Genomic DNA, 25,904 nt, shown 5'->3' on the forward strand with positions numbered 1-25,904 from the left:
TAGCTTTGTGAAGAGAAGAACCTCCTTCAGGAACAGCTTCAGGCAGAAACTGAACTGTATGCTGAAGCTGAAGAGATGAGAGTTCGTTTAGCTGCTAAGAAACAAGAGCTGGAAGAGATTCTGCATGAGATGGAAGCCAGAATTGAGGAAGAAGAGGAACGCAGCCAGCAGCTGCAAGCAGAAAAGAAAAAGATGCAACAACAAATGCTGGTAAGGAAGCATAAGTGACAAATGGAGACAATAACTTGTATCTCACAGGACAAAAACAGAGACTGGCAAACCTTAGATACTCTGAAAGTGCTTGCTTGCTACACAGCCCTCTGTAGAATGTGTCTGTGCCACTGAAGTAAGAGCAATTAATGCTCTTTCCTCCAGATTCTCTTCTTCCCCATCCCAATTTTATTTATCAAATCTTTCCTCCTAAATCACCAAGCATTACATATTGTCTAGTTCTTAATAAAAACAACAAAGTCTACAACGTACCCCACATACAGTGACAAGCATTAAGCATTCCTATAATCCAAGTGTTATTTCCAGAATTGATGTTTTGTGGGTTTCTTTTTCTCCCCTCAAAGGACCTTGAGGAACAGCTGGAAGAAGAAGAAGCTGCAAGGCAGAAACTGCAACTTGAAAAAGTAACAGCAGATGGAAAAATAAAGAAAATGGAAGATGATATTCTCATAATGGAAGATCAGAACAACAAGCTAACCAAGGTAAGCACTGTGGGTTCATTCGCTTTACCTTGTGAAGATAGTGCAAGGTGAGAGAAAACCTTCTCCTCCAGTAGAACAACGGGAATACTCTTGACTATAAAGTCTCATGGATGTATGGATTCACCAGACCATCTGTTCAGCTCTGTTGAACAAATTTCTGATAATTTTTCCATGTTCATTTAAACAATTCAAAATTGTGTAAAATTACTGGTTTTGAGGTCCGTTGTAATAACAGTATCTTCAAGCAAAATACCCACAGCAATCAAGCACAATCAGTGGAAGACATGTCTTCTTGGCCCCAAGCAGCATAAATAATTCTATTGCTTTTCAACTAATTTAAACCAGACTTCATGATTAAAACTGGAAGTAAGCATGTATTGCAGTACTTTTTGAAAGGGGATGCTCCTCTGAACTGGGCACTGTACTTACCGGCCTTTAGAGTGAGTACAAGATTCTAATAGCAGCAGACTAGAGAATATGGAATTCACAGACACCACTGCTCAGATCCTCTGTAATTCACAAATTGAAATGTATCACTCCAGTCTCAATAAATAGAGCATAAAAAGACAGTATCTTGGATACTTTTAGTTTGCAGAGAGTTGCTTCACTATCACCAATGACAGACACTTGTTAACAGAAGTTTTTTGGGTTTTTTTTCAGGAAAGAAAACTCCTTGAGGAGAGAATAAGTGATCTAACAACAAATCTTGCAGAAGAAGAAGAAAAAGCCAAAAATCTTACAAAGCTTAAAAACAAACACGAATCTATGATTTCAGAACTTGAAGGTAACATGAACAAGAGTGTTTTATACCCATTATTCTGCCTTGGCCCACAACAAAAAACCATAAACAGAATCTGGAGAAAACTTCTAAAAAGTTTGTGGGGTGTTTTCCAAATTTCTTATGTTGAAGCTATTTTCTGCATGAGAATCACCAAAACCTGAGGGTGCATAAACCACAGATACCTTTTTTTTTTTTTAACATACAAAAGTGATGGAGCGATGGGCTGAGGCCAACTGCATGAGCTTCAATAAGGCCAAATGCCGGGGGCTGCCCTTGGGCCACAACAACCCCCAGCAGCGCTACAGGCTTGGGGAGGAGTGGTTGGAGAGCTGCCAGTCAGAGAGGGACCTGGGGGTATTGATTGACAGCCGGCTGAATATGAGCCAGCAGTGCTCAGGTGGCCAAAAAGGCCAATGGCATCCTGGCTTGTATCAGGATTAGTGTGGCCAGCAGGGACAGGGAAGGGGTCTTGCCCCGTACTTGGCGCTGGTGAGGCCGCACCTTGAATACTGTGTTCAGTTTTGGGCCCCTCACAACAAAAAAGACATAGAGTTACTCGAACATGTCCACAGAAGGGCTACAAAGCTGGTGCAGGGTCTGGAACACATGTCCTGTGAGGAGCGGCTGAGGGAACTGAGGGGGTTTAGTCTGGAGAAGAGGAGGCTGAGGGGAGACCTCATCACCCTCTATAGCTCCCTGACAGGAGGGTGCAGGGAGCTGGGTTTGAGCCTCTTTAGCCCAGTAGAAAGCGACAGGACAAGAGGGAATGGCCTCAAGTTGCACCAGGGAAAGTTCAGACTAGATGTTAGGAAGCATTTCTTTACAGAACGGGTTGTTGGGCGTTGGAATGGGCTGCCCAGGGAGGTGGTGGAGTCCCCATCCCTGGAGGTGTTCACGAGTAGGGTCGATTTGGAGCTTAAGGATGTGCTGTAGGTGGGAACTCTGCTAGATGAACGGCTGGACTAGATGATCTCCAGAGTCCTTTCCAACCTAGATGATTCTGTGATTCTGTGAAAAGAGTAGAGGAGAGAAAACTGAGAAAATATTAATGCTTCTTCTGGAGAAAGATAAATTATTCTTTGGGGTGGCTAGAAATAAGTGATGACAGTAAGATATTGCATGTTGCTTCAGAAATGCAGCAGTTACATGTATGGCCTCACTGGAGGACAGAATCTTTCTTTGCCTAAGTTCAAGTTTGGATTAAGGACTCCTTACACTAACACACTCCCATGACCAAAATCCTTACTTTTTCAGTGCGACTGAAGAAAGAAGAGAAGAGCAGACAAGAACTGGAGAAAGTTAAGAGAAAGTTGGAAGGGGAGTCGGGGGATCTACATGAGCAAATAGCAGAGCTCCAGGCACAAATTGCTGAGCTGAAGGCACAACTAGCCAAGAAGGAGGAAGAACTGCAGGCTGCTCTAGCCAGGTATTCACTCCTGAAACTGCATACAGGTTGAAAACCCAGGCTGGAACATATGTATTTTCCCTTCCCAGACACTGGGATGTTGTGGCCACGCATCTCATTTGTCAGTCACATCCTCCCTGCATGCTTTCCCCATTTTCCAAGTTTCCTTTTGCAAAAAATTATACTATTGTTTGCGCATACACACATAAGCTTACCTCCAGGTATCAATGAAAATGCCTCTTCCCAGTGCCATCAAGTAAAGAATGATGTGTAACAACATACTTCATAGGCAAAAGGCAGAAATTACTTAAGATCCATCCAGAGTGCCAGTGGATTTTCTGTATTAATTTAAGAGGGACAACACTGACCAAAGCTTTTGCTGAACTGGCTGATGAGCGTCTCTAGACATTGTGTCCTGATAAAGTACAGCTGCCAAATCCTTTTTGCATCAATCCCCTCTCTTTCTTTGGTATTTTCTTGCACAGAACCTGTAAATCTTTAATCTCTGTATACCAATTTCAAAATGAAATTATTTTTTGTTTTTAATACACAAAAATAAATATTTTTTCAGGCTTGAAGATGAAACTAGTCAGAAGAATAATGCCCTCAAGAAGATCCGTGAATTGGAATCTCACATCTCTGATCTCCAGGAAGACTTGGAGTCTGAAAGAGCTGCAAGAAACAAAGCAGAAAAACAGAAGAGAGACCTAGGTGAAGAGCTGGAGGCTCTTAAGACAGAACTTGAGGATACTTTGGATACCACAGCCACCCAGCAAGAGCTCAGGTATGGAGACGCAGCACATGGGCCAAAAATAAATGTCAACAAGCTCAGTACAATACTATCTAGTAACTGTGCACTAGTGCTATTTTCCCAGTGACTGGAACACATTTTGCTGCTGCTCCACTTGTGTGTGTTACCTTCCAGAGCGAAGCGTGAACAGGAGGTCACAGTGCTGAAGAGAGCTCTGGAGGAGGAGACTCGAACTCATGAAGCCCAGGTCCAGGAGATGAGGCAAAAGCACACTCAAGCTGTGGAAGAGCTAACAGAGCAGTTGGAACAATTTAAACGGGTAAATAGAAATCCATCTTATTGAAAACTATCTGCTAGATAACATGGCTTCCTTCTATAGATCTTTCTTCATCTCATGCTTGTAGGCAAAAGCAAACTTGGATAAGACCAAACAGACACTGGAGAAAGACAACGCTGATTTGGCTAATGAAGTCAGAAGCCTGAATCAGGTTAAACAAGATGTGGAACACAAAAAGAAAAAGCTGGAAGTACAGCTGCAAGAGTTACAGTCCAAATACACTGATGGAGAACGTATTCGGACAGAACTCAATGAAAAAGTTCATAAGCTACAGGTAGGAAGGAGTTGACCTTCTGTTGTAACACCTTGGGCTTGAGAAGACCGGTTTATACTGTTCTGTGAGGGCATATCTGGAGGAATCCCAGCCCTGTTGACTTCAGCCAAAATGCTACTTTTTTTATCATCTGTAGGAATCTACCTTGAACTCCTACCTGAATTATCACACAATTAAAGAATTACGGCTGCTGTGTCCCATGGAAGTGAGAGCTTTTAATCTCACCATCCCTCTGTACACGTTGCAGTCTGTAATGCCACCACTGGTTCAGTGACTGTGCTGCATGTTTTATAGAGTTTTTCTGTTCATTCATTTTTGGGTGGTGGGGAACACTGATACGGATCTGGCTTCTAGAAATGGATTAGACATCTATTAAACACATAAGATGTGCTCAGAAAAAATTACAACGGAAGAAGAATTCTCACTTATCTGTGATTTAGCATCTAATAAGAAATAACTAAAGATAATTTAAAATTATTCTTTGGTAGATGTTCAATGTCCAGCAATACTGATCAAGTTTGTTCATAGCAGCAGTAAGATTTTATTATTTTAAATTAGTGGATAAATAAGAAAATATCAAAATGCATCAAATTGTCAAACTTGGGAAGAGGAAGGAGAATCTACAAAAATCCCCATTCCCCTTTGCAATTCATTGAAAGAAACATACTACTATTGCCTTATGAATATTACTATTTTTTGATAGATAGTAATAAAATACAAAAGTAGATACTAATTAAATATGAAGGTAGATAGTAATAAAATACGAAGATAAACTAAACAAAAATGGCATTAGACCTTGAGGGTCTTAATACACAGGTCATAAAGATGACATGTACAGACATTGCAGAATTTGCAGGTAGGATTTAGTTCCACATGGCTTAAATCCCACATACTGTAGTGAAAAATTATGGCAAAATTGTGAATTCCAGTTAAGATAGAAACACTTGGTGCTTGAGGTGACCTAGAAACATACAAACAGATTCAGATCCTGTTCAAAGTTAAGATTTCAATCTAGAGCAAACTAAATTTTAGAGGAAGGTTTAAGTTGTGCAAAATAACTGAGTTTAATCACTGTGATCTCTCATAGGTTGAGGTTGAAAATGTTACTGGTTTGCTCAATGAAGCAGAAAGTAAGACAATCAAATTGACCAAAGATGTTGCAACCTTAGGATCTCAGCTACAAGATACACAGGTAAACTTGCATCCAGTAACAGCTCACCTACAATATTTATTAAATGCACTCTAAAAAGACTAATGACTGTATTGATGATGTGGTGACTGTAGGAGCTGCTTCAGGAAGAAACACGGCAGAAGCTAAATGTATCTACCAAGCTTCGTCAGCTGGAGGACGAGAAGAACAGCTTGCAAGAGCAGTTGGATGAAGAAGTAGAAGCAAAACAAAATCTGGAGAGACATATTTCAACACTGACAATACAGGTATCAGTGCCATAGTTAAATCACTAGCTCCATCACTGAGAGTTTTGTCAATAACTACAGAGGTTTCAGATCTGTAGAACTATCCTAGCACAGTATGTGGACCTTCAAGGAACTGGTGCTGTTAGCACAGATGGCATCAGTGAAGCTCTACAGTGGAGCCTGCACTCTCCTTCTTTAAATCGTGATCAGTAGGACAGGTACAAATGCAAGGTAGCTCCCAAGATAGTCTTGCACTCTAGGCCTGTATGTGCATACTAGGGCTGCAGTCGGCCTCATTTTATGAGGGTGATGGGTAACTAGTCATTAGCTTCACATTAGACAAGCTTTCTGTGTCTTGGTTGTTTCATGGCCATCTTCTCTACCAAGGTGTTGTCACTGCTGTAAAGATTTGTCCTTGAATTCAAATTTCAGCTCTCTGACTCTAAGAAGAAGCTACAGGAATATTCCAGCACAATAGAAACCATGGAAGAAGGCAAAAAGAAACTTCAGAAGGAAATTGAAAGTCTCACACAACAGTTTGAGGAAAAGGCTGCTTCTTATGACAAACTGGAAAAAACCAAGAACAGACTCCAGCAGGAGCTGGATGACCTGGTGGTGGACTTAGACAACCAGCGTCAGCTGGTCTCCAACCTGGAGAAGAAACAGAAGAAGTTTGATCAGGTATGGATTTAAGATTCTCCCTTGATGTGTTATCACCTAACTTCTCTGGAACTCAGAGTCTCCACTGACTTAGTGAAAGATAAAGCAGGAACAAAACCCAAAAATTTAATTACAATACCCCGGTTAATTTTCTATTTATATACATTTATCAAAAAGCAGAGATTTTTCTCTGTCATTAACAACTGACAAACCCACTGCAATAGAAAACTCCCATTACTAATGACTTCCTGTATTAACACTGCTTTTTGACAGATGCTAGCTGAAGAGAAAAACATCTCTTCAAAATATGCAGATGAAAGAGACAGGGCAGAAGCTGAAGCTAGAGAAAAAGAAACAAAGGCTCTGTCACTGGCCCGAGCACTTGAAGAGGCTTTGGAAGCCAAAGAAGAACTGGAGAGAACGAACAAAATGTTGAAAGCTGAAATGGAAGATCTTGTTAGCTCCAAAGATGATGTTGGCAAGAATGTAAGTCTTGGGCTTAGAACTATTTCCACAACAATAACTTAAAATAGCAGCTAACAAACAGATCATTGTTTTCAGTATGGGAAATTCTCTGTAGCACACAAATCCATTCAGCAAGATCAGATATTTCAAACAGAATACAAAGGTTATTCCATCTGTGTCCAAACTTTCAAGAGACTTGGCAAAGAACTGTAAGCCATCTTTATTTTTAACATGACCTCAAACATGAAGATTCTTATTGATTTCTATGACTGAAAAAACATTAAAGAGATTCTAAAGAATTTATTAGTTGAAGCAGCTTTCAAGTTGTAAACTCCACAAATCTGATTTTATTAGTTATATTTGACTTTGTCACCAGTCTAACATTTACATGGATGGCTGCAGCAAACTTCCACCAATGCATTGCCAATCACTTCTTTCATTACAGTGATATACTAGTATTAGTCCTAATACTAAATTAATGAAATTATAATATTTGAATAGATTTAAAAATGAAAGTTTGGGATAAGGAGAATCTCAGGTTATTTTAAGACAGATTTGCAAATGTACAAAAAATGCTAAACCACCATTTTCAGTGCAGACTAGTTCACTCATTGTCCACAGCTGGTATTTTCAGGTGTGGCCTATATTGCAGGTAGACTCTGTTTAACTAGAATTATATTTATTTCTTATAACAAGTTTATTAAATGCTTTTTTATTGAAAGGTCCATGAATTGGAGAAATCTAAACGGACCCTTGAACAGCAAGTAGAAGAGATGAAGACACAATTAGAAGAGCTAGAGGATGAACTACAGGCTGCTGAAGATGCCAAACTCAGGTTGGAGGTTAATATGCAGGCCCTGAAAGGCCAGTTTGAAAGAGATCTACAAGCCAGAGATGAACAGAATGAGGAGAAGAGAAGACAACTCCTTAAACAGGTACCATTTCCTATTATTGCCTTTGTAAATATCTAACCAAGTCAGTTGAAAATCCCCAGCCTCACATCATTAGTAAAAGCACCTTACTATAATGAGAAGAAAACATTATATTGCCTTGTGCTTGGCAAATACCAAAAAAAAGTAGGTTATTGTACTGAAAAAGGCACAAAACTGCATAAGTTTTTCCTGTTTCAGTAGCAGGTGCACAACTGCCAACAGATGGAGCAATTTAACACTACAACCAATACGGTATAAAACATAGGAATTCTGACACAGTTGAAAGAACCTTCCCTATATTCTCAATGCAAGCAAAAAAAGACAGCTTCTAATATAGATGTTTTCCCAAGGTACACTAAATGGATACAAAAATCACTAGAAATTTAAACAAACAAGACACAGCCTATTCGTATAGAAGTGTGGGGACAGCAATAAAAACTGCTGTAGTCATCATCTTGTAATATACATATTATCTGTGGATACAGAAGACAAATTGCTGACTCCTTTCAAGAATCTTTAATTTTTTGACAAAATAGAAATCTATTTTAACTGCCAGGAAAATCACAATTAATAGAGATATACAGTGTATACAGTATATATCTGTATACATTAATCAGACATACACAAAGTGTTTGAGAGCTCAAGGACTTTCCTAAACTTAAGGTGTTTTCTTTAATGATCAGCTCCATGAATACGAAACAGAACTGGAAGATGAACGGAAGCAACGTGCCCTGGCAGCTGCAGCCAAAAAGAAGCTGGAGATTGATGTTAAAGATCTAGAAAGCCAAGCTGATTCTGCTAATAAAGCTCGGGAAGAAGCCATCAAACAACTTCGTAAGTTACAGGTATGTAATCCCACAAATATAGTTTTTCCCACTGCTGTCTTTTGTACAGCCACAATATGAAAGTTAGGTGACATCTGTGACCTTGATGCCTATTACAGACCACTGGTTAGAGGAAGAGTTTTAACCAGACTCCCAGATTTGAGTATCAGTACTGTAATGCTCAATTTGAGAGACAGTGGAAAACTTCACATGGCCAATGATGAAAATCTTAAATTTCATCACTGCAGAGAGCTTCTAAAATTCTCTGGCCTATTGACTTACCCCCATGAAGAAAAACAGATTCCCACATAGAGAAAGGGCTACACAATAAATTCCATTACAAGGCTTCAATCCTGGTTCTAATACTTGACTCAGAAGCATAAAAGACTGCTCAGAAATCACGTTGTCTCTGAATTAGCATTTTTCTGTTGGTACTGTAAGTCTCCATATCATCTGTTCTGTCATAAGCTGACAGCTAAACAGCAAAAAGGAATGTATTGGAAAGACTTCACATGTACTCAAATATTCAGAGAAAATACAGACAATAGACATTACAAAAGTCACAGTGTGCAAGTGGAAGCATCACTCTTCTTGGAATAGCGTTTCCGACCTTTCCAACATGTGCTAGCTGATCTCTCCAGAAAATATAATTTAAGAGGCATTATGACTATGTAAACATGTATGTGATCTATTCTGTTCAATTTTTTCTACTGAAATTGTAATAAAGCCACACAAAAATAAATCTCTGTTATTCTTTTCAACAAGGCTCAGATGAAGGACTACCAACGAGAGCTGGATGATGCACGGGCTGCCAGAGAAGAAATATTTGCTACAGCCAGAGAAAATGAGAAGAAAGCAAAGGGCCTGGAAGCAGAACTCATCCAGCTTCAAGAGGTAAAGTAGGAACCTTAGAGCAGTATGAAGCAGACTACATATGACCCTCAGTAGAAAAACAGAACTGCAGTGAAATAATGTAATAGCTATTGGGGATGGAAAGCTATAAGCAGCACTTTTAACAAGTTCCACGTGCTCCATGCACTCCACTAAAGCTGCTGGATCTACATCTGAGCACAAACAGATTAAGCTGAAAAAAAATCACCTTGGAGGAAGGCACAGTTCACCAGTCTTAAAGGGAAATGAACTGTATGATCCAACACAAATTGTTTTCAATAGCTATAAATTCCTGAAGTCTTGATAGTGCTATTACTCCTATGTGTGTTAAATGGCATTCCTGTGATTAAAACCAATAAAACAGAAACCAGCTGACAGGCTCGATAAAATGTATTTCATTGTACTTCCTTAGGATTTATATGACATGACAAGAATTTATTCTGTTAACATGACAGTCCATCTTATACCCATTTTAGAAAGTTTACAGTCCTGTGTATCATGCTATAACTGTTTATCTGAACATTTACTTGCTCATTTCTTTACTATGCTACCTTCTTTTTTCTCCTAGGATCTGGCTGCTGCAGAGAGAGCTCGCAAACAAGCGGATCTGGAGAAAGAAGAGATGGCAGAGGAACTTGCAAGTGCTACTTCTGGAAGGTAGGAATAGACTGGATGATTCACAAGGCTTTAAACATGCTGCTGAATGTTGCATGGCTGCCAAGAGAAGTTACGTTCCTGTCCCAATAGCCATCTGGTCTTGACAACACAACATACACGCATATGACAAGTTTCATATAGTTCACTAGTTCTCTTTACGAATTACTGACAGTTCATAATAGTTTCAGACACATTCAACCGGTCAGAGCAATAACAACACGCTTACTAAATTTAAACTTACAGGACAAGCCTTCAGGATGAGAAACGGCGCCTGGAGGCAAGAATTGCCCAACTGGAGGAAGAGCTGGAAGAGGAGCAAAGCAACATAGAGGCAATGGGTGATCGCATGAGGAAAGCAGTACAGCAGGTAGAGCTTACTTCAGCACATCACTTTTTGTTTGTGGTCCAGAAAAAGCTGTTTGTGGTTCTGAATAAATACCTGGAGAATTGCCACTCCAAATTTCCACCTGTCGTTTCTCTGAAAGCATGCCACACTTGACAGCATCCATTCTCACCCTTGCAGGCCGAGCAGCTGAACAATGAGCTGGCAACAGAGCGCTCAGCTGCACAGAAGAATGAAAATGCTCGGCAGCAACTGGAGAGGCAGAACAAAGAGCTGAAGAGTAAGCTGCAGGAGATGGAGGGAGCTGTGAAGTCCAAATTCAAAACTACAATTGCTGCTCTAGAGGCCAAAATTGCTTCTCTCGAAGAGCAATTGGAACAGGAAGCCAGGTACTGGTCTCCCAGAGGACACAACTGTCCATTTATTGTTCCAGATAATGAGATTAAGTATACAAAGGTGTACAGGATTTGTGCCATCATGAGGCTCTCAGTGCCATTAAGGCTTGGTAAATTTTCTCCCTCATTTAACATTTCTCAGATGTATGGCCAGTAACCAGAGTTGTCATAGGTTCTGATTAAGAACCATTTTATGGCTGAAAAGTTCTACTGGTATCAAAGGCAAGGATCTGCTACCCTCCATTCCTACCTTTTACTGTAACTCCCCTATGACCCTGCCAGGTTAGCTGCCATAAGACATTTTGCCATTTGTAGGATTATTGAGGAAATCACCTTGTGTTTTAGAACAGATCTCCTGGAGCACCTCTAGCATACAGTAAAGACACGTATTTGTTTTGATCAGATCACACCCTTTAAGCTTTGCTTAGAATTCATCTGTTAAATTCAGTAAGACCTTTAACATATGGGTCCTTGGTGCCAGTTTCATGAGCAACATGCACGAGGCAGGTGAACACTACAGACCTTCCACATCACCAAATTTTGCACTGTCATTTGCAGAGAGAAGCAGGCTGCAGCCAAGACGTTGCGCCAGAAGGACAAGAAGCTGAAGGACGCATTGCTGCAGGTGGAGGATGAGAGAAAACAAGCGGAGCAGTACAAAGATCAGGTATCAGACTGTGTCATGAGGATCTTAGTCTAGGGCATTGGGATTTTCAGGTTTTACCCTAAGAAAGGAAGAGTCCATGTTCTGCCTCAAAGAAATATCCCTCTAGAAAGCAGTCTCTCTGCTTGGATTCTATGCTGGGAGACCTATACAGCCCTTCGCTAAATGACAGGACAATATAATTCTTCTTCCATGCTGAGTCAAGTGCCAAAGCAGTAGTCCTTGTCGATCAGCCAGCTGCAACAGTCTGACTGCACAGCAAAAGAAACAACAAGGTAGTGTCCAAACATGGTATCTATCATCAAAATGAGCTCCCACAAAGTTATTGCAATATTTTTTAGGTTTTAAGCTTCTACCTTTGATTCAGGCCGTTTCAGTAAAACTCTCAAGGGAAGTATGAAATTAAAATGAGGAAAATAAAGCTATTGGATCTGTTTTGAAGCATTACTCTAAAATTTCCCTTTAGGCCGAGAAAGGCAACACACGACTCAAGCAACTGAAAAGGCAGCTGGAGGAGGCTGAGGAAGAGTCTCAGCGTATCAATGCAAACCGTAGGAAGCTGCAGAGAGAGCTGGATGAAGCTACTGAGAGTAACGACGCCCTGGGCCGTGAGGTTGCAGCACTGAAGAGCAAGCTCAGGTAGAGTGTCCTTGCTTGGGACAGCCACTCCCACTCATTGATAGCCTTGAAATTTAGAACTAAACTAGAGAAGTGGGAATTTTTTTTTTTTTTTTTCAAGAACAGACACTGATAATACTGCAAACTTACCCCTTAAATTAGTTTGGCAAGTACAACAAAAGGCCAAAGTCAGAAGGGGAAGTGTATTTCATAGACTGCAGCAATCTCTGGATGTCAGCTGTGAGATGAACAGCTGTAATAACATGGCACAGCCTTACTCCTTTTCTAATCAAAGCTCCCGTTGGCCTAAATAGGAACAGAATTAGGCTTAGTTGCTTTTGAAAACACCCCTTATATAACAGCTGTATCTAGTTGTCCAGAAGCAGTCAAAACGGGTAGCAATGCTTGTGCTTTTCACACATGCACAACTCACACGTGACCATAAACAGTTTTAGACAACGTCACAGGTAACAAAAGGCAAGGCACATTATATGACTATTCTGCAAAAGTCTTTTTGGACTCCAAAAGGATTCAGTATCATCAGACCAAGGAAAAGATGAAAATGTCCTTTTGCATTTTCTTGTTAAAACTGACTGGGGAAAAAGAAAAAAACTGTGATCAGTCAGTTGATCCTGAGTTCTCCTGCACTCACTGGGTTTGAAAACACCAGCTCACAAATAAAGAGGCTGACTTGAATTGCAAGGAAATTGCTCTATCTGCATCATCACACCATAAAACTTCGCTTTCTACCTAAACCCAGCAGTATTTCAGATGAAAGTAGAGCACTTCCCTAGTTGAAGCAGTTGCCAGTGTGTTTACCAGGAACATGCATTAACCTTCAGATGCGGGTTTACTTCAAAGTGAAGGATTAGGGATGCCTTTTTCATTAGCACCATCTTGGGTGGTGTGTGCTCCTGGCTACTTTACAAAGGAGTGGCTGTGTCCAGCCCTTTCTACATAGAATAGCACAAGGCTCATTTTTGTTTTATCTAAATGTAATGTAATTGGCTGTAATGTACTTTGTTTAATTATTTAAAATTAATCTACCTACCTCTGATCATGACCATGTGCTTAGTATAACTGCCTGGGACTCTCTATCTCTGTTTCAGAGGGACACAGGAACCTTCGCATGACTAAGCAGGTACCATGCCTTCAACTTTGCAGCTAGCTTGTGTTGCACAAATTTCCATTTTCTTTGGCCCAAGTAAAAATTATGTGAGGTTTCTGCAAACTGTGAAGGCTTGGATATCTTGGCATTAATCTGTTTTCTCAAAAAGAGACAAATATTACAATAATCTAGCTACCATCAGCTGTTCATCAGGGATACATCTTTCTTACAAGTAGATTATGTACTGATATAGACTTACCAATGTTGCATTCTCACAAGCTCTACCAACAGAGTACTTAATAATGTACTCTGACTTGTTCTGCACGAAAATCGTCTTTTTTGCACCTCATCTTTGTGCACGGCCGCAGAGAATAAAATTTTTCAAATCAAATATACCATTAATTAGTAGAATTGATTAAAAGGACTAATGAATATGAAATGTCACAGCATGTCATTAGAATTTCACAGTATTTCTTATGCATATTGTAATTCTGACTCTAAGGTAAGATCTCATCTAACTCACCTGAGATTTGGGAAGATCTTACTTGCATGTGATTTATCACACTTACACCATACAATGACAGACAAAAGAGAAAGTCTTGCCTTTCATTACATAGCACTCTGCCTGTGTTGCTTACAAATAGGTATTATGTTGACTTTTAGAGCTATTTTGCAGACATCACGTTGCTTGACTACTGTTATTAAAACATAAAGCACAGAAACAGAGATTAACATTCACCTTGTAACCTAGCACAGCATAGTATTATACTTTATCACATTCTCTAGAGATAGGAATAATACCTGCTGTTGCAAAAATTAAAGAGCTACTGCCTTGTAATATTTGTATATCTTCTATTTTACATATGCTGGATTTCACTGTGAATACACAAATATTTAAAGATGATGTCTTGTCCTTGCATGTGCCTTTTAGTCAGCCTAATATTTCCAGTCAGACTGTTATTCAAGCACTACTCCAGTAGCACTTGTTCAAAGGTAGATTAAATACAGAGCTGCAAAGCAATCACTAATGCTTAAGGCTTGTCTCAACTGGATGCATTATTCTAAAGGTACTAATGCGAATGACCACATGAATATTATCAAACCCATAAACCTGTTTAAGAGGAGTAAATATAGCAAAAAGTGTTTTTCTACAGGGCCAATACCAGTTTAAAGTAGCATTAAGTTTATGCATACTGTAACAGTTTACATTAATAAGTAGTTAGTGTGTGATCAGGAGTTCACTTTGTAGCCAAAAGTGTACTGCACAATTTGGTTAGACTCTTCCTGTTACTCCCCATCAGTCCCACGTTCTTATAACACTTCAGTGAATTACTGCAGCATAGAAAACCCCAACTATTACAAATGACTTCTCAGTAAATGAGTCCAGACAGCAGGAGTCCAAGGGGATAAAGAGCTCTTCCTTTAGTGACAAGAATTAATTTACTGACCTGACTAGTACTTTGTTGTTAAACAGTAATAACAAGTATCTATCAAAATAGTAGTCACTGCTGTTAGACTGTCAAGCACATGCTAGGGTAGAAATGACACATCCTCCTGTTCAATACATGCCATCAGCACCAGAACAACTACAGTTAACTAACAGCAGATCTTAAATGAAGCTTTATTATCCAGCTAAATGCTTGCTCACACTGAAGTTTAAGGGCAGAAATGTGGAAAACAGACCACCTTGGAAACACAGATTTGGGCCTCTGAAATAAGTTAGTCCAGCCAATGTTCCTACCCACTTCCCTTTTATGGAAGATTGAACTCGGGACTTAAATAGCTGTTTCAAGAAGGAACACCACTGGCTTAGTCTTTTGCAAGGACAAGACAAGCCTTTAAATATTTATGCATGATTGCTGTACCCAAAAGTGCAGAATCGGATGTACTGAACACCAAATTAAGTAATTTTGGCACAATATTCAGTGATCATGAATTTATTTGATTGTTTATGTCTGTGGTCTCAAGCCTTTACAAAGGTTTGCTTAATAAGGGGCAAATGAGAAACCATGTTACAAAACTGAAGTGTTTTGTAGCACAGTAGCAACGGAGGACAAGAAGAGATGAACCCGTCTTCTGCCTCACTTGCTCACACCTCCCCAAAAAATTAACCTTGAAGGACTAAAGCGTCCCTGCCTTGGGCTGTGGCTATAAAATATATGGCGATGGGAGAGAAAAAGGGGGTAAGATGGGGAAAATCATTTTCTATAAACTCTTTTGCAAGACACTTGCACTGTTGTCAGCACCTGAGTTCCAAAGCAGCAATGGTTTCCTCTCTCTGTTGGGAGAGATGTGAGCCACTCACAACCTAAGATGTCATGATGAGGTGCTCTGACCAGTGCAGCCTTTGCAGAGAGGGACTGCAGGCTCCAAAATGCCTGTGGACACCTGCAGAACCACTCCAGTCCCAGGTCTCATGGGCCTTCAGTAACTGGTGGGTTGATTCAGACTGCGGGTCAGAATTTCAGCACAAGCTTGCTCTCTCCTTGCTCTTCTGAAGGGTCAGGAAGGACAATCCCCTGGTGCTGTGGGTGCAAGCAGGGCCCTTTCCCATTCCTTCCAAGCACAGTCAGCTACAGTCCCCATAAGGAAAAACAGTGAAATGAAGAGGGGGGGAGAGGCTTGGGACAGATGAGAACTTTAAATAAAAGTACAGGAATCCCATCACTGTTTCAAGCAACTGGGAGTCTCAACCTGTGCAGAAATTATTCTTATATGCCGCAGAACAGAAAGTTGTATTAGAAGCCCACAACTCTTGGCTGTTCTGCATTTAAAAACGTCAGCCCAACAGGTCCCGTTCCAAAATTCTATACTTATTTGTGAGGACAGCAGATGACCTAATACCTGATTTTATTTTTTTTTTTTCCCTCTTACTGCAGGAGGGGAAATGAGCCAGCATCTTTTGCCCCACCCCGTAGATCTGGAGGCAGAAGAATAATTGAGAATGCAACAGAAGGAGGTGATGAAGAAATGGATGCAAGAGATGGAGATTTCAATGGAACAAAAGCCAGTGAATAAACACGCTTTAAAAAATTGCACTGCAGCAGGGGGAGGATGATATTTAGCACTGTATAAGTCTACTCTTAGTGTCAAGATCACATACACCCACTCCTCTGACAATGATAAAAGCACAACTGCCTTGTCTCCAATGTATAGACTGATGTTAAAAGTACTCCAAAACTTATTTTACCATGAAGTGTATTTGAAAAGGTGGGGGGGTTTTTTAATGCTCAGAGTCATTCACTTTGAGAATCTCAGAGAAAGTGAGTTCTAGTACCTCAGATGATTCCAATCCCAGTGAACTATAGTTTACACAGGATTTGTGAGACTGTTGAAAGGAAAACAAAAAGGCATTGGTCAGATAATTTTTTCTTAAACTTTCATTTTGTGTTGAGTATTTGATTAATATAGGGTTTTCTCCTGGTTACTACACCCCTGATGCACCATTCACAAGGTGGAAGTGCCTTTTTAATCACTTACTGAAAAATAAAATATCATTTGTTCAAATTAAGTCAACTGTTACAGTTTTATATGCACCATGGATGTGCTTACACACTAATAAAAGGCTATAAAAACTACTCCAGTATTCTTGTGTACAGATGTAACTTGGGTGCAATAGAGCATGCTTGAACAGAACGGGGGATGCAGTACAGCTTCTTTACAACTCAAATATTTTTTAAAAGAGGTCATCTCTAACCACTGGGAGAAAAACATGATTTTCTCTTAAGCAACTGCTTTTCAAGGAATAAAAAAAAAATGTTCACTGAGGTGAATATAAAATGACATGAAGTACTTGACACAGGTTTGATTACCTCATGGACACACAGCGCTAACTGTGGTGCCCTAGGATGTACCCAAGGACTGAGAAACATGACACAGGAACTGCAGGAGACTTGCAGCATTCTGGAAGGCAGGCAGGGCCCTAAGTGTCTGTCTGTCAGCAACTGAACACCCCTGAAGTCTGTATGTGTAGGTATATTTCCAACTAAAGCCTCTAAATCAGAAACAGCAGCCTACACTGAATGCAGTGATGCAAGCCAAGCTATTCTGCATTAAAGGATCAGCACGTGGTTATTTTGTAATTTTGGGGCACTATAGGACCGCAGACCACTCCTGAGAACTACCAGGACCTACCACATATCCATGCAGCTCTAGGACTTTCAGAGAGCAGGTAGCTTTGTGGTCACACTGGGGCAGTAGAGAGCCATGCACAGCAACGCCAGGTGCAGAGTTAGTCTAAATAAAGTAAAGTTCTTACTCTATGTCTTAGACTGTACAGCAAGTGAACCTTAAACTACTATGAGCAAGTCATGCAAAAACATCTACCTTGACAGCTAATGCAATCATCTCCTAAATCTAAGCATTGTTCCAGAAAGCACAGAGTTCATGAACTGGAGATTCAGACTAGGCACCCTTTAGCCAGCAGAATCAGAACCCAAAGAATTCTCTCTGCTCATGAAAGAGTAAAGTAAGAGTTTAAATAAGAATCCGTTTAGAGTGATTGAGATTACAAGCTGCAGAGGAAGGGGTTAGGACTATCAGATAAGACCTTTTCATTGATCAGCCATGCAGCCCAGCTTTATAAACATGCTCAAGAGCTAGCTGTTAAACACACAGCTTGTGAGCCTGCATGTGTGGGAACAAGGAGACCAAGGAAGTCAGACTTCATACAGAACGGTCTCAGGCACCAGTGCTTGGAGCAGAACCGGCACACTGACCATGGAGACTTCTAATAGGAATTCAACCTAGAAAATTCACATGCATAATGGTAGAGGTTGGTCTCATAGTTAGTGCACTGCCCTAGGGTTCCAGTCCCTGTTCTGTAAAGCTTGGGACAAAATAAGTAACATTTTCTTTAGTAACACTACAGAACGCATCCTTCCGCAACAGTGGCTGAACAGAAGTTTCTCTCCTAAAAAAAAAAAAGTTCCTCTCTATACCATTACAGAGGTGACCTTTCTAGACCGAATTTTGGTAGTTCTTAATAACATATCCACCCCTAGCCTCTCTGATTACATCTGTAGTCACATTAATAGTATATTTGTAAAATATATAATATTAGCATGGCCATGATTTTCCAACTTTCTAGCTTATCTCAAGGCTATATCTCAATCTGACTGTAAGCCAACTTGCTCACCAAGCAGGCAAATTCTGGCAAGATAAGGGAAATGCAGCTTGTCTTGACTGATCCCTCCAGGCTACAGAGTCCACTGAACCACAGTCCATGTGTCAGCACAACTAACAAAATAGCCCACAGACTTCTGCTCCTCATGGGTAAGAAAAGTGTCAACTCCCTGTGTGAAAGGACAAAAATCATGTTAACATAGCCAGAGTTTGGTATTTTAAGAGCCCCCAATGCCAATACTAAGCACTGTAAATCCCAGAGGCATCTTCAGCTATGTCAGTATTTACATACTTTAGGGTAGGAAACCGTGAAAAGAGGTGTAGGAAAATCTTTAAATATGATTCAGCAAAGCAATGTCTCTTGTAGCCTCATTGATCAGAAACAGATGAGAAACATCTGTGCATAAACCACAGTGACAACTTGCAAAAAAAATCAAAATGAATCAACAACTAGCATTCAAAATAAGCTTTATTCTGTTCCCCAGTTAAGCCAACTTTGTAGGTATGGGAATGATCTGTGGTTATTTCCTACTCCAGAGAAATAGATGCAACAGTGGCTGTTTTCACAGTATTTTCTTAAAAAAACTCCACAAAACCCAAAACACCCAAACCCATTTATGCATTCTTTTGTCATGTAAGCTCTCCCTACCCCACCCCTTGCAAAAAACATAAATTGTGTAGTCATGATCATTTTTGCAAGTACAGGCTTCCGTAAGGTACATTAATACTGTGAGTGAGCCTACTCCATTTAAAAAAAACAAACAAACTAAAATGCTGTAATAATCTATAGGGGAAAAAACAGATTTAAAAATAGTCCTCTACTCATATACACTTGTCTAGCATGAAGGGTTAAAAAACATGACTAAATGAGTAACAGCTAAAAGCATATATTCTCATAAAAAACTCCAAGAAAAAATCACTAATACCCAAGGCACATTAATAAAGGGAGGTCTGTAAAGCAGTAAAACCCACCTATTAAGATGTTAGAACTAGGAACTTAATCAGGTCTCTTGCTTCCTACAACAGCCAGGCCTTATGAGCCACAATATGGCAAAAAGAAATGTCTATATGCTAAGCCCGTCCAAAGTCTCCTATCTTGCTGTTAGCTCTGGGATCTCCCAAGTACTCTTAAGCATCAGGCATTCCTCACCTTTAACCATGACCTATTCTTAATGGTAAATCATAGCTTACAAAAGCATCTTACCACTACAGAGGCAGGTTTCTGCATAGCAAGATTCTGACCCAGCAAACATCCCACAGAGAGCTGGGCAGCTTCCCCACAGAAATACACCTTTCTCCACATAAAAACACTCCTCTAATTGGGGTGACTGCAGCACACAACACCAATGATAGAAGGCCAGCACAACCAGAATTTCAGCCAGAACACCATGGTGCTGTATTAACACCAAAAGCCTGAGGAGCTGCATAGGGAATACGGTCTCTGTTGTAGATAGAGGGACAATGGATTTGACTGGCAGCGTTGAAAGAAGCAACTTTCGAGGAGCTACGTACAGCAACTGATGTAGGAAGCAACTCTAAGCCCCACACTGCTAGGCAGCATTGCTTTATCATACTACCCACAGAACTCCACCAAGAGGCCAGACTAAACAAGGCCACAGGAGGCTGTTGCCAATTGCAGCTTCTTGCTCAGTTCTCACTTATCCTGAGACTGCTGCTTGTTTGCTCATTGATGTTCTCTTTAAAACTAAAGTTTAAATTTTTTTTTTCGTTCTTTTTCCAAAGCCAGCCAGGCTTTTCATAGCAGCATCTTGACAACACTTTGCGAGGGATGGCTCATTGGTCCTGGAATATTTGAAGGCCGTGTTCCAAACTCCAGGCGTTTCACTAACCTGCAAATACAAAATAGAAGTTAATGCATTTCTTGCTCAGTGTTACCACCTTCGGAGTAACTTCCAGAGTACACCACTCAGTTTGAGAAATCAACAGGTAAGAGAATACCACTCTGAGCACCAAGTGAGCCCACTGCTTAACCGGGCTGAGTTTCCACTGTAACACAGGGCTCTGTTTCCCTCTGAGTAGTGAGAGGCTATCTTTTACAGGTATTGGAATTTCGGTTCTAGCATTACAGCAGTAGATATATCATCAGCTGCATGAATACGTAAATGTATGGCCCTTGAAGCTTTCTTGTAGGAGCTTTCATGAGGTTTCTCCTCAGACTGGGATAGCAAGCACAATGTGGAGCACTCTTTCCACACAACAACTCTGGGCACTGGGCAACAGGACAAACCAGTATCTTCAGCGCAAGGGTCTAGCCGAATAACTAAGTCTGGAACAAATTGTACTGTAGGCACTTAATTTACAGAGAATCTAAAGAATGTGCAGTACAGAATTGGCAGGGTTTAAACAGACACTGAACTGCAATTTGTGATAAACTTGCTGATTTTTCTTTTTTTTTGTAAACAGTTCAAATGTTCAGACAAATTTATAAATTGAGTCAGTTAATTTCCTGTCAGCTGTTCTTGGAAAGAGATCTTAGCAACAGTAAAGCATTCTGAGTGAACCCATTATTTGCTTTTTCACCAGTTCTCCCATAAATGAGAATCTTAACTGTGCTAAGGGAAGTCCCAACACACCATAATGTTCCTGAGACATCACTTGTACAAGAGCATAAGCATAAACCAAATTGAACCAGTAAGAGCTCCTCTGTTGTACTTCATTCCATTTAAACACTGGGTTTATAATAAAACATGTTACATTTGCTTCAAATTTGTGGTTTCTCAGAACTTAATTCCAGCTAATCTTTGAATTTCAGCAGCTAGTGATTCCAAATTTTAAACTGATCTGAAACATTCAAATCATAATCCTGAATAACTAATTCCATATCTTTCAAAACCAAATCTGTCTCTACCAAAACAAAGATATACTACTAATTAGAACAGTACCAGTCACTAAGTTCTAACACCAAAAGTTCTCACAAAGACACAACAGCAGAGAACAGCACTCACCCTGTGTCACACAGAGGCTGATGAGGACTCAAGCGTGTTTCAAGGACATCTCTGTTCATGTACATGGACATTGTGGTTCTGTTTGGAGACTGGTCATACACAAAGTTTCGGCAAGATGCAAGTTTGGACTCCAAAGCCTAATGTAAACACAGATGAGGCAAGTGTCAGATGATATCACCCTTCTCTTTCACAAGATGGCATTGTGGCACACCAAGACAGCATTAAGAGTGTGGTTTGTTTTTTTTTTCCAGAATGAGTTATCTAGTAGAAGAACCTGTGAGGCCCCAGTGCAGCACAAGTTGTGAATTTCTGAAGAGATGAAGCCACTGATCCCTCTAAAGCCGAATGGCTGTTTCTGTAGGGGAAGTTAAGGAGTTGATGCTGTCCACCAGCAGGAACACAAAGTCTTCAGCTTCCTCAGGGAGATTTTGACATCTTTCTCACAGGCATCACGTTTTAGATCACTAAGTGTTCATTTGAGCTCTCTGCTTCCCTAGACACATATGACGTTGTATGTACTAGGTGGTATACCCGAGGGTACTGAACCAGTGACACCCTATTCTCCACCACAGGCTCTCATCCTAGATTACCCCACCTTTGCTGCTGGATTACTCTTCAGATGTATCAGCTCTGCAGCTCAGCCCATCAAAAAGTCATATAAATGCTGTATCAACACAGCACTGGGGTAAGGGAGAAAACAGAAGGAAGTCATGGGATAACTTTTCCAGAACAGCACTACCTTAAATATCAAACTACAGCTTAACATGGCATTAGGCCTTGCTCAAAAGACTACTGGATTCTTAAGGTTCACCAGAAGCCCCCTGGAGACCAGGTATCAGCCTGCTTTCTTCTCTGTGTTTCATAGGAGCAGATCCCTCCTTATTTTACTCATGCTGATTTATTCTTTCTGCATATGCATTTTCAGAAATTTGTAGAGGAAGATCTTATCCCATGTGGATAAGATCTTAGAAGAGTACAGCATCTGTAGTTAGGGGCTGGTCAGAAACATAGAAAGTCTGGATCACATTTCAAGGCCATGCTTAGCTAACCTGCAGGCAAGATACTCCTTCCAGACTCCCCTGAGCAGCAGCACAAATAATACGGGCTGCAGTTTCAGACAGCTCTACCTTTCCAAGAGCACTAACTAGCAGGTAATCACTCACCCCCACTTTTCTCAGTAAGTCTCCCACGATGTTAAGTGCAGATATTCTTGCAGCAGGTGTGAGAGGAGTTGCACCATAACTGTCCTCAAGACCTGCAGGGCAAGTTAAAGAAGGATACATTACTCAAGAAAAAAAAAGTTTTGACACTGGAAGTCAAAAGATAGTCCAACATGCAGAGGAGAGGAAACATCAGTATCTTCATCTTTTTGGATCTCATCTCCAGATCTTTCATATCCTTTAGGAATATGAAGCACTGTCTCCCTGAGACAGCTCAAGTTACACTGTCCTAAGCTAAAGTCTCTAGATGTGCTGTGGCTTGGGTTTCTACAGATTTGTTCTACCAGCCTACTTTGCATCTCTGTTGCTGCAGTGGGACCAGAGGGATGTCTCCTCAGAGAGGACCATCATCTCTCATTTTACTGCAAATCACCAAATTCTCTCACTTTTACAGAAGCATTAATTCCTCCACACAAACCACGTGATTTTAAGTTAAGCATACTGATGCCCACAATCAAACTTGGTTAGAGCTCAGAGATGTAATATCAAATCATCAGAATGTGACGGTATGACTCCCTCATTTACATATACACACGAACAGTTACACAAGTTTCTGGCTTTTTAAGTAAGAAGGAAGAAATGGAAGCAGAGACATAGTCATTTAGTACAAAAACCCAGGATGAGCTGTCAGCATCCTGTTGTTCCAGAGTAAAAAGAAAGCTTCTCTCAAAGAGCACCTACTCTCACAGAGAAGCCAATTCAAGCAACAAGTGTGACATTAAAGATCATACTGAAGTTTTAAAAATCCTTCCCCTAAGTTAGCCGAACATCTCTGCAACAGTTGTGAACTAATAGTAAAGTCCCAACAGCTTATCTTGTCCCTCACTATTATTATTGCTGGACAGTTCAACTCAAATAGAAACGAAAAGCCTGTAAATAAACAACAACAACAAAAAAAATCACAGTCTGAATAGTGAGACCATGGTGACTAGATTTAGGTGTATTTAACCAAAACACTCAACTCTTCTCCCTTCTATTTCCTCCCTTAGCCAGAAGTTACAGTAAAAACAAGAGCAAATAGTATTTCTGTGCCGGTTCCCTGTCAGTCACCTCTCCTAAATGTTGCAGGGGTGGATATGTTCATGTTGGGTGCCCGGTGCACCAAGGGAGTGGAAGGCACGGATAAGGATGCTTGAACTGCAGTGTCTGTTCTTTCTGTTTCCAGGGTAGTTCGCATCGGTGTTTTGGGTTTCTCCTGTTTCTGCTGCACTGCAAGCTCTTGTCGTAGATCTGTGAAGGAGACAACACATATCAAGTCTTTGGAGTATGTATCCATCAAGATAAAAACAGGGGAGAATCTTTAGTTCAAAAGAGCTTTTTTCTCCCCTTGTGGGAGTGAAGTCAAGTCACTTATCCTTTTAAAGATTATTTCAGGCATATGTTCAGAATCTGGATGATCACTAAAGGCTTTTCTAGGATTGTGGCTCAAGATGTTTTTGTAGTATTAGTCCATTTGTTATTATCTGGCTTCAATTTTCATACCCTTTTACAAGGTTCCCTTTGAGGCAGGAAATTAACTCCTTTCCAAATGTTACAGGCTGGTAAGCAGAGGCACACCAAGTCTGAGGTTAGGCAGCTTGGCACACCTTGGCTACATTCCAGCTCCCTGATAGGTTGAGTTCCTACCTATTGCACCCTCTTCTTCTACACTGGTTTCCACATGAAAGAAACCTGAGCTGAGGCCAGGTAGAAGCCACACCATTATCTAGCCAAGGGATAAAGCACTTTTGTCCCACAGGCTGGCTATAGCTTACAGAAACCACTCAAGGGCACAGAACCTGAGCAGATCTGAAAATAGAAGGTGTTTTTCCAGCTCTTCTCACCCAGCCTTATTGACAAATATCAAGCAGCTAGCACATGAAGCTATTTAAAGGTAACTAGAAGTCAGTCACAGCCCTCCTGTTTTACTGCCCCATTAGTGTTGCATTGACTCCACTTTTCACAGGCCAGGAAACAATGAGGTTAATGGTTATTAAAGCTGACCTTCATGGGTCAGCCAGACTAGCACATGCCCCAGCTGGACTGGCTCTTCTTAACCCCCGCTAAAGCATTACCACAGATTAGAAGAAGGCTGGAACAGAGTTTTGCTTCTATGAGCTGCTCTGGAACAAGGTCAGGAGTTCAAGGCGTGGGGGGAACAGTCTTGAAGCTTCAGCATTTCAAATAGTGGATTTAGAAGATGCAAACTTAAAAGCCAGGCTCTAAGATATATAGAGATGACTGAACAGCTACAAGCCAGGAGGGGAGAAAGGGAGAGAGAGATACAAGTAATTTCTGTCTAACCTCTAGCTTCATCTTTCAGACGCTGCACGGACTCCAGAAGGTTTTCTTTTTCATCCAGCTCACTCTCCAGAAAAGCATTTCTTTCAATAGCCTGGTTTAAACGCTGTTCAAAATCCTCCAGAGACATTATAGTGGCTCTGAAAAAAAAGTGCACAAGATATCACCACCAGCTCCTTCAAGCTCACAGAGGAACACTCTCACAACAAAAGGGTTAATGTTGCATTTTTTGTTTGGTTTGCTTTGTCTTATTATTATTTAGCTTGTAAGATATGAAAGAGTGCAGTGGAGGGAACAGGAGAGAAAAAAATTTATCGCATTTCCCATCTGCCACAAAACCTCTTCATCACAATCATCACTTAAGTGATTAGTTCAGAATGGCAGTGCCAAGCACAGCATCACAAAACAGCTCAGTGATACCCCGCTCACGGGACAGAACAGAGGTGGAAAAAGAAAACACAAAAGTTGGGTCACCTTTTTGCTCTTTCCAAGTCATCATTTGCTTGCTCGAGTTCCTCGAATATATTTCTGAAGTTGATCTTTAATAGCTTTTGTCTGTGCCAAGTCATCTTCCAGCGCAGAAGATTTGCCTGTATCCTTCCGAATGCTGCATTTCAATCTTTTCCTAATCAAAGGCAAATCAAGCAGCACATTAGGGAGTTAGCAATGCATGTTTTCTTTCTGTGGCACTGTCTGATCCCCTTTAAAGGCAGAGGCAGATGCTGTGAAGTTCTTTGAGAAACATTACCTTACATATGGTAAAATGCCAACAAAGCCAATTGCTCATATGCTTTTGGGCTGTCATCAGACAAGAGCTCTTCCAGTCACTCCTTATCAAACAATGGTGCCAGGGAGCAGTTCCTGACCTCCACAGCACAGGGGTCATTCCTTGCTCTCCCAGACAGCGAGACTCGGCATCATTTCTGAGCCCCAAGAGCTTTTAGCAACACACAAAGCAGGATGCAAGAGAAATCACTTACTTTCAACTCTAACAAAAAAGTCAAGCAGTACTTAGGAGCCTAAATAACAAGAAAAAAAAATATCCAAGTGTGACACTGTTACACCTGCTGTGGAACCACT

The 25,904-nt window shown here is 40.6% G+C and overlaps 2 protein-coding genes across 4 annotated transcripts in view; one reads left to right on the forward strand and one right to left on the reverse strand.

Moving 5' to 3' along the window:
• MYH11 (myosin heavy chain 11) overlaps positions 1-16,829 on the forward strand; it is a 61,725-nt gene extending 44,896 nt beyond the window's left edge. For 2 of the 3 annotated variants that reach the window (XM_074918951.1, XM_074918952.1), the window contains 20 exons: positions 4-210; positions 576-713; positions 1,374-1,497; positions 2,749-2,920; positions 3,471-3,683; positions 3,825-3,969; positions 4,055-4,261; positions 5,349-5,453; positions 5,546-5,698; positions 6,110-6,358; positions 6,611-6,823; positions 7,525-7,737; positions 8,418-8,579; positions 9,324-9,452; positions 10,018-10,106; positions 10,350-10,473; positions 10,630-10,838; positions 11,403-11,511; positions 11,975-12,147; positions 16,114-16,829. In XM_074918951.1, the coding sequence (XP_074775052.1) occupies positions 4-210; positions 576-713; positions 1,374-1,497; positions 2,749-2,920; positions 3,471-3,683; positions 3,825-3,969; positions 4,055-4,261; positions 5,349-5,453; positions 5,546-5,698; positions 6,110-6,358; positions 6,611-6,823; positions 7,525-7,737; positions 8,418-8,579; positions 9,324-9,452; positions 10,018-10,106; positions 10,350-10,473; positions 10,630-10,838; positions 11,403-11,511; positions 11,975-12,147; positions 16,114-16,252 (3,273 nt within the window). In that variant the 3' untranslated portion in view covers positions 16,253-16,829. Of the gene's footprint in view, positions 1-3; positions 211-575; positions 714-1,373; positions 1,498-2,748; positions 2,921-3,470; positions 3,684-3,824; positions 3,970-4,054; positions 4,262-5,348; positions 5,454-5,545; positions 5,699-6,109; positions 6,359-6,610; positions 6,824-7,524; positions 7,738-8,417; positions 8,580-9,323; positions 9,453-10,017; positions 10,107-10,349; positions 10,474-10,629; positions 10,839-11,402; positions 11,512-11,974; positions 12,148-13,235; positions 13,268-16,113 lie in introns of all 3 variants that reach the window. The other variant, XM_074918953.1, reaches the window with a different exon arrangement.
• A 1,980-nt stretch (positions 16,830-18,809) lies between these two features.
• NDE1 (nudE neurodevelopment protein 1) overlaps positions 18,810-25,904 on the reverse strand; it is a 15,417-nt gene continuing 8,322 nt past the window's right edge. Inside the window, 8 exon segments of the mRNA XM_074919515.1 lie at positions 18,810-20,208; positions 21,325-21,461; positions 22,488-22,579; positions 23,595-23,774; positions 24,828-24,964; positions 25,299-25,339; positions 25,341-25,406; positions 25,408-25,449. Of these exon segments, the coding sequence (XP_074775616.1) occupies positions 20,115-20,208; positions 21,325-21,461; positions 22,488-22,579; positions 23,595-23,774; positions 24,828-24,964; positions 25,299-25,339; positions 25,341-25,406; positions 25,408-25,449 (789 nt within the window). The 3' untranslated portion in view covers positions 18,810-20,114.

This window comes from Athene noctua, chromosome 15 (genome assembly GCF_965140245.1).
Source record: "Athene noctua chromosome 15, bAthNoc1.hap1.1, whole genome shotgun sequence".
NCBI lineage: Eukaryota > Metazoa > Chordata > Aves > Strigiformes > Strigidae > Athene > Athene noctua.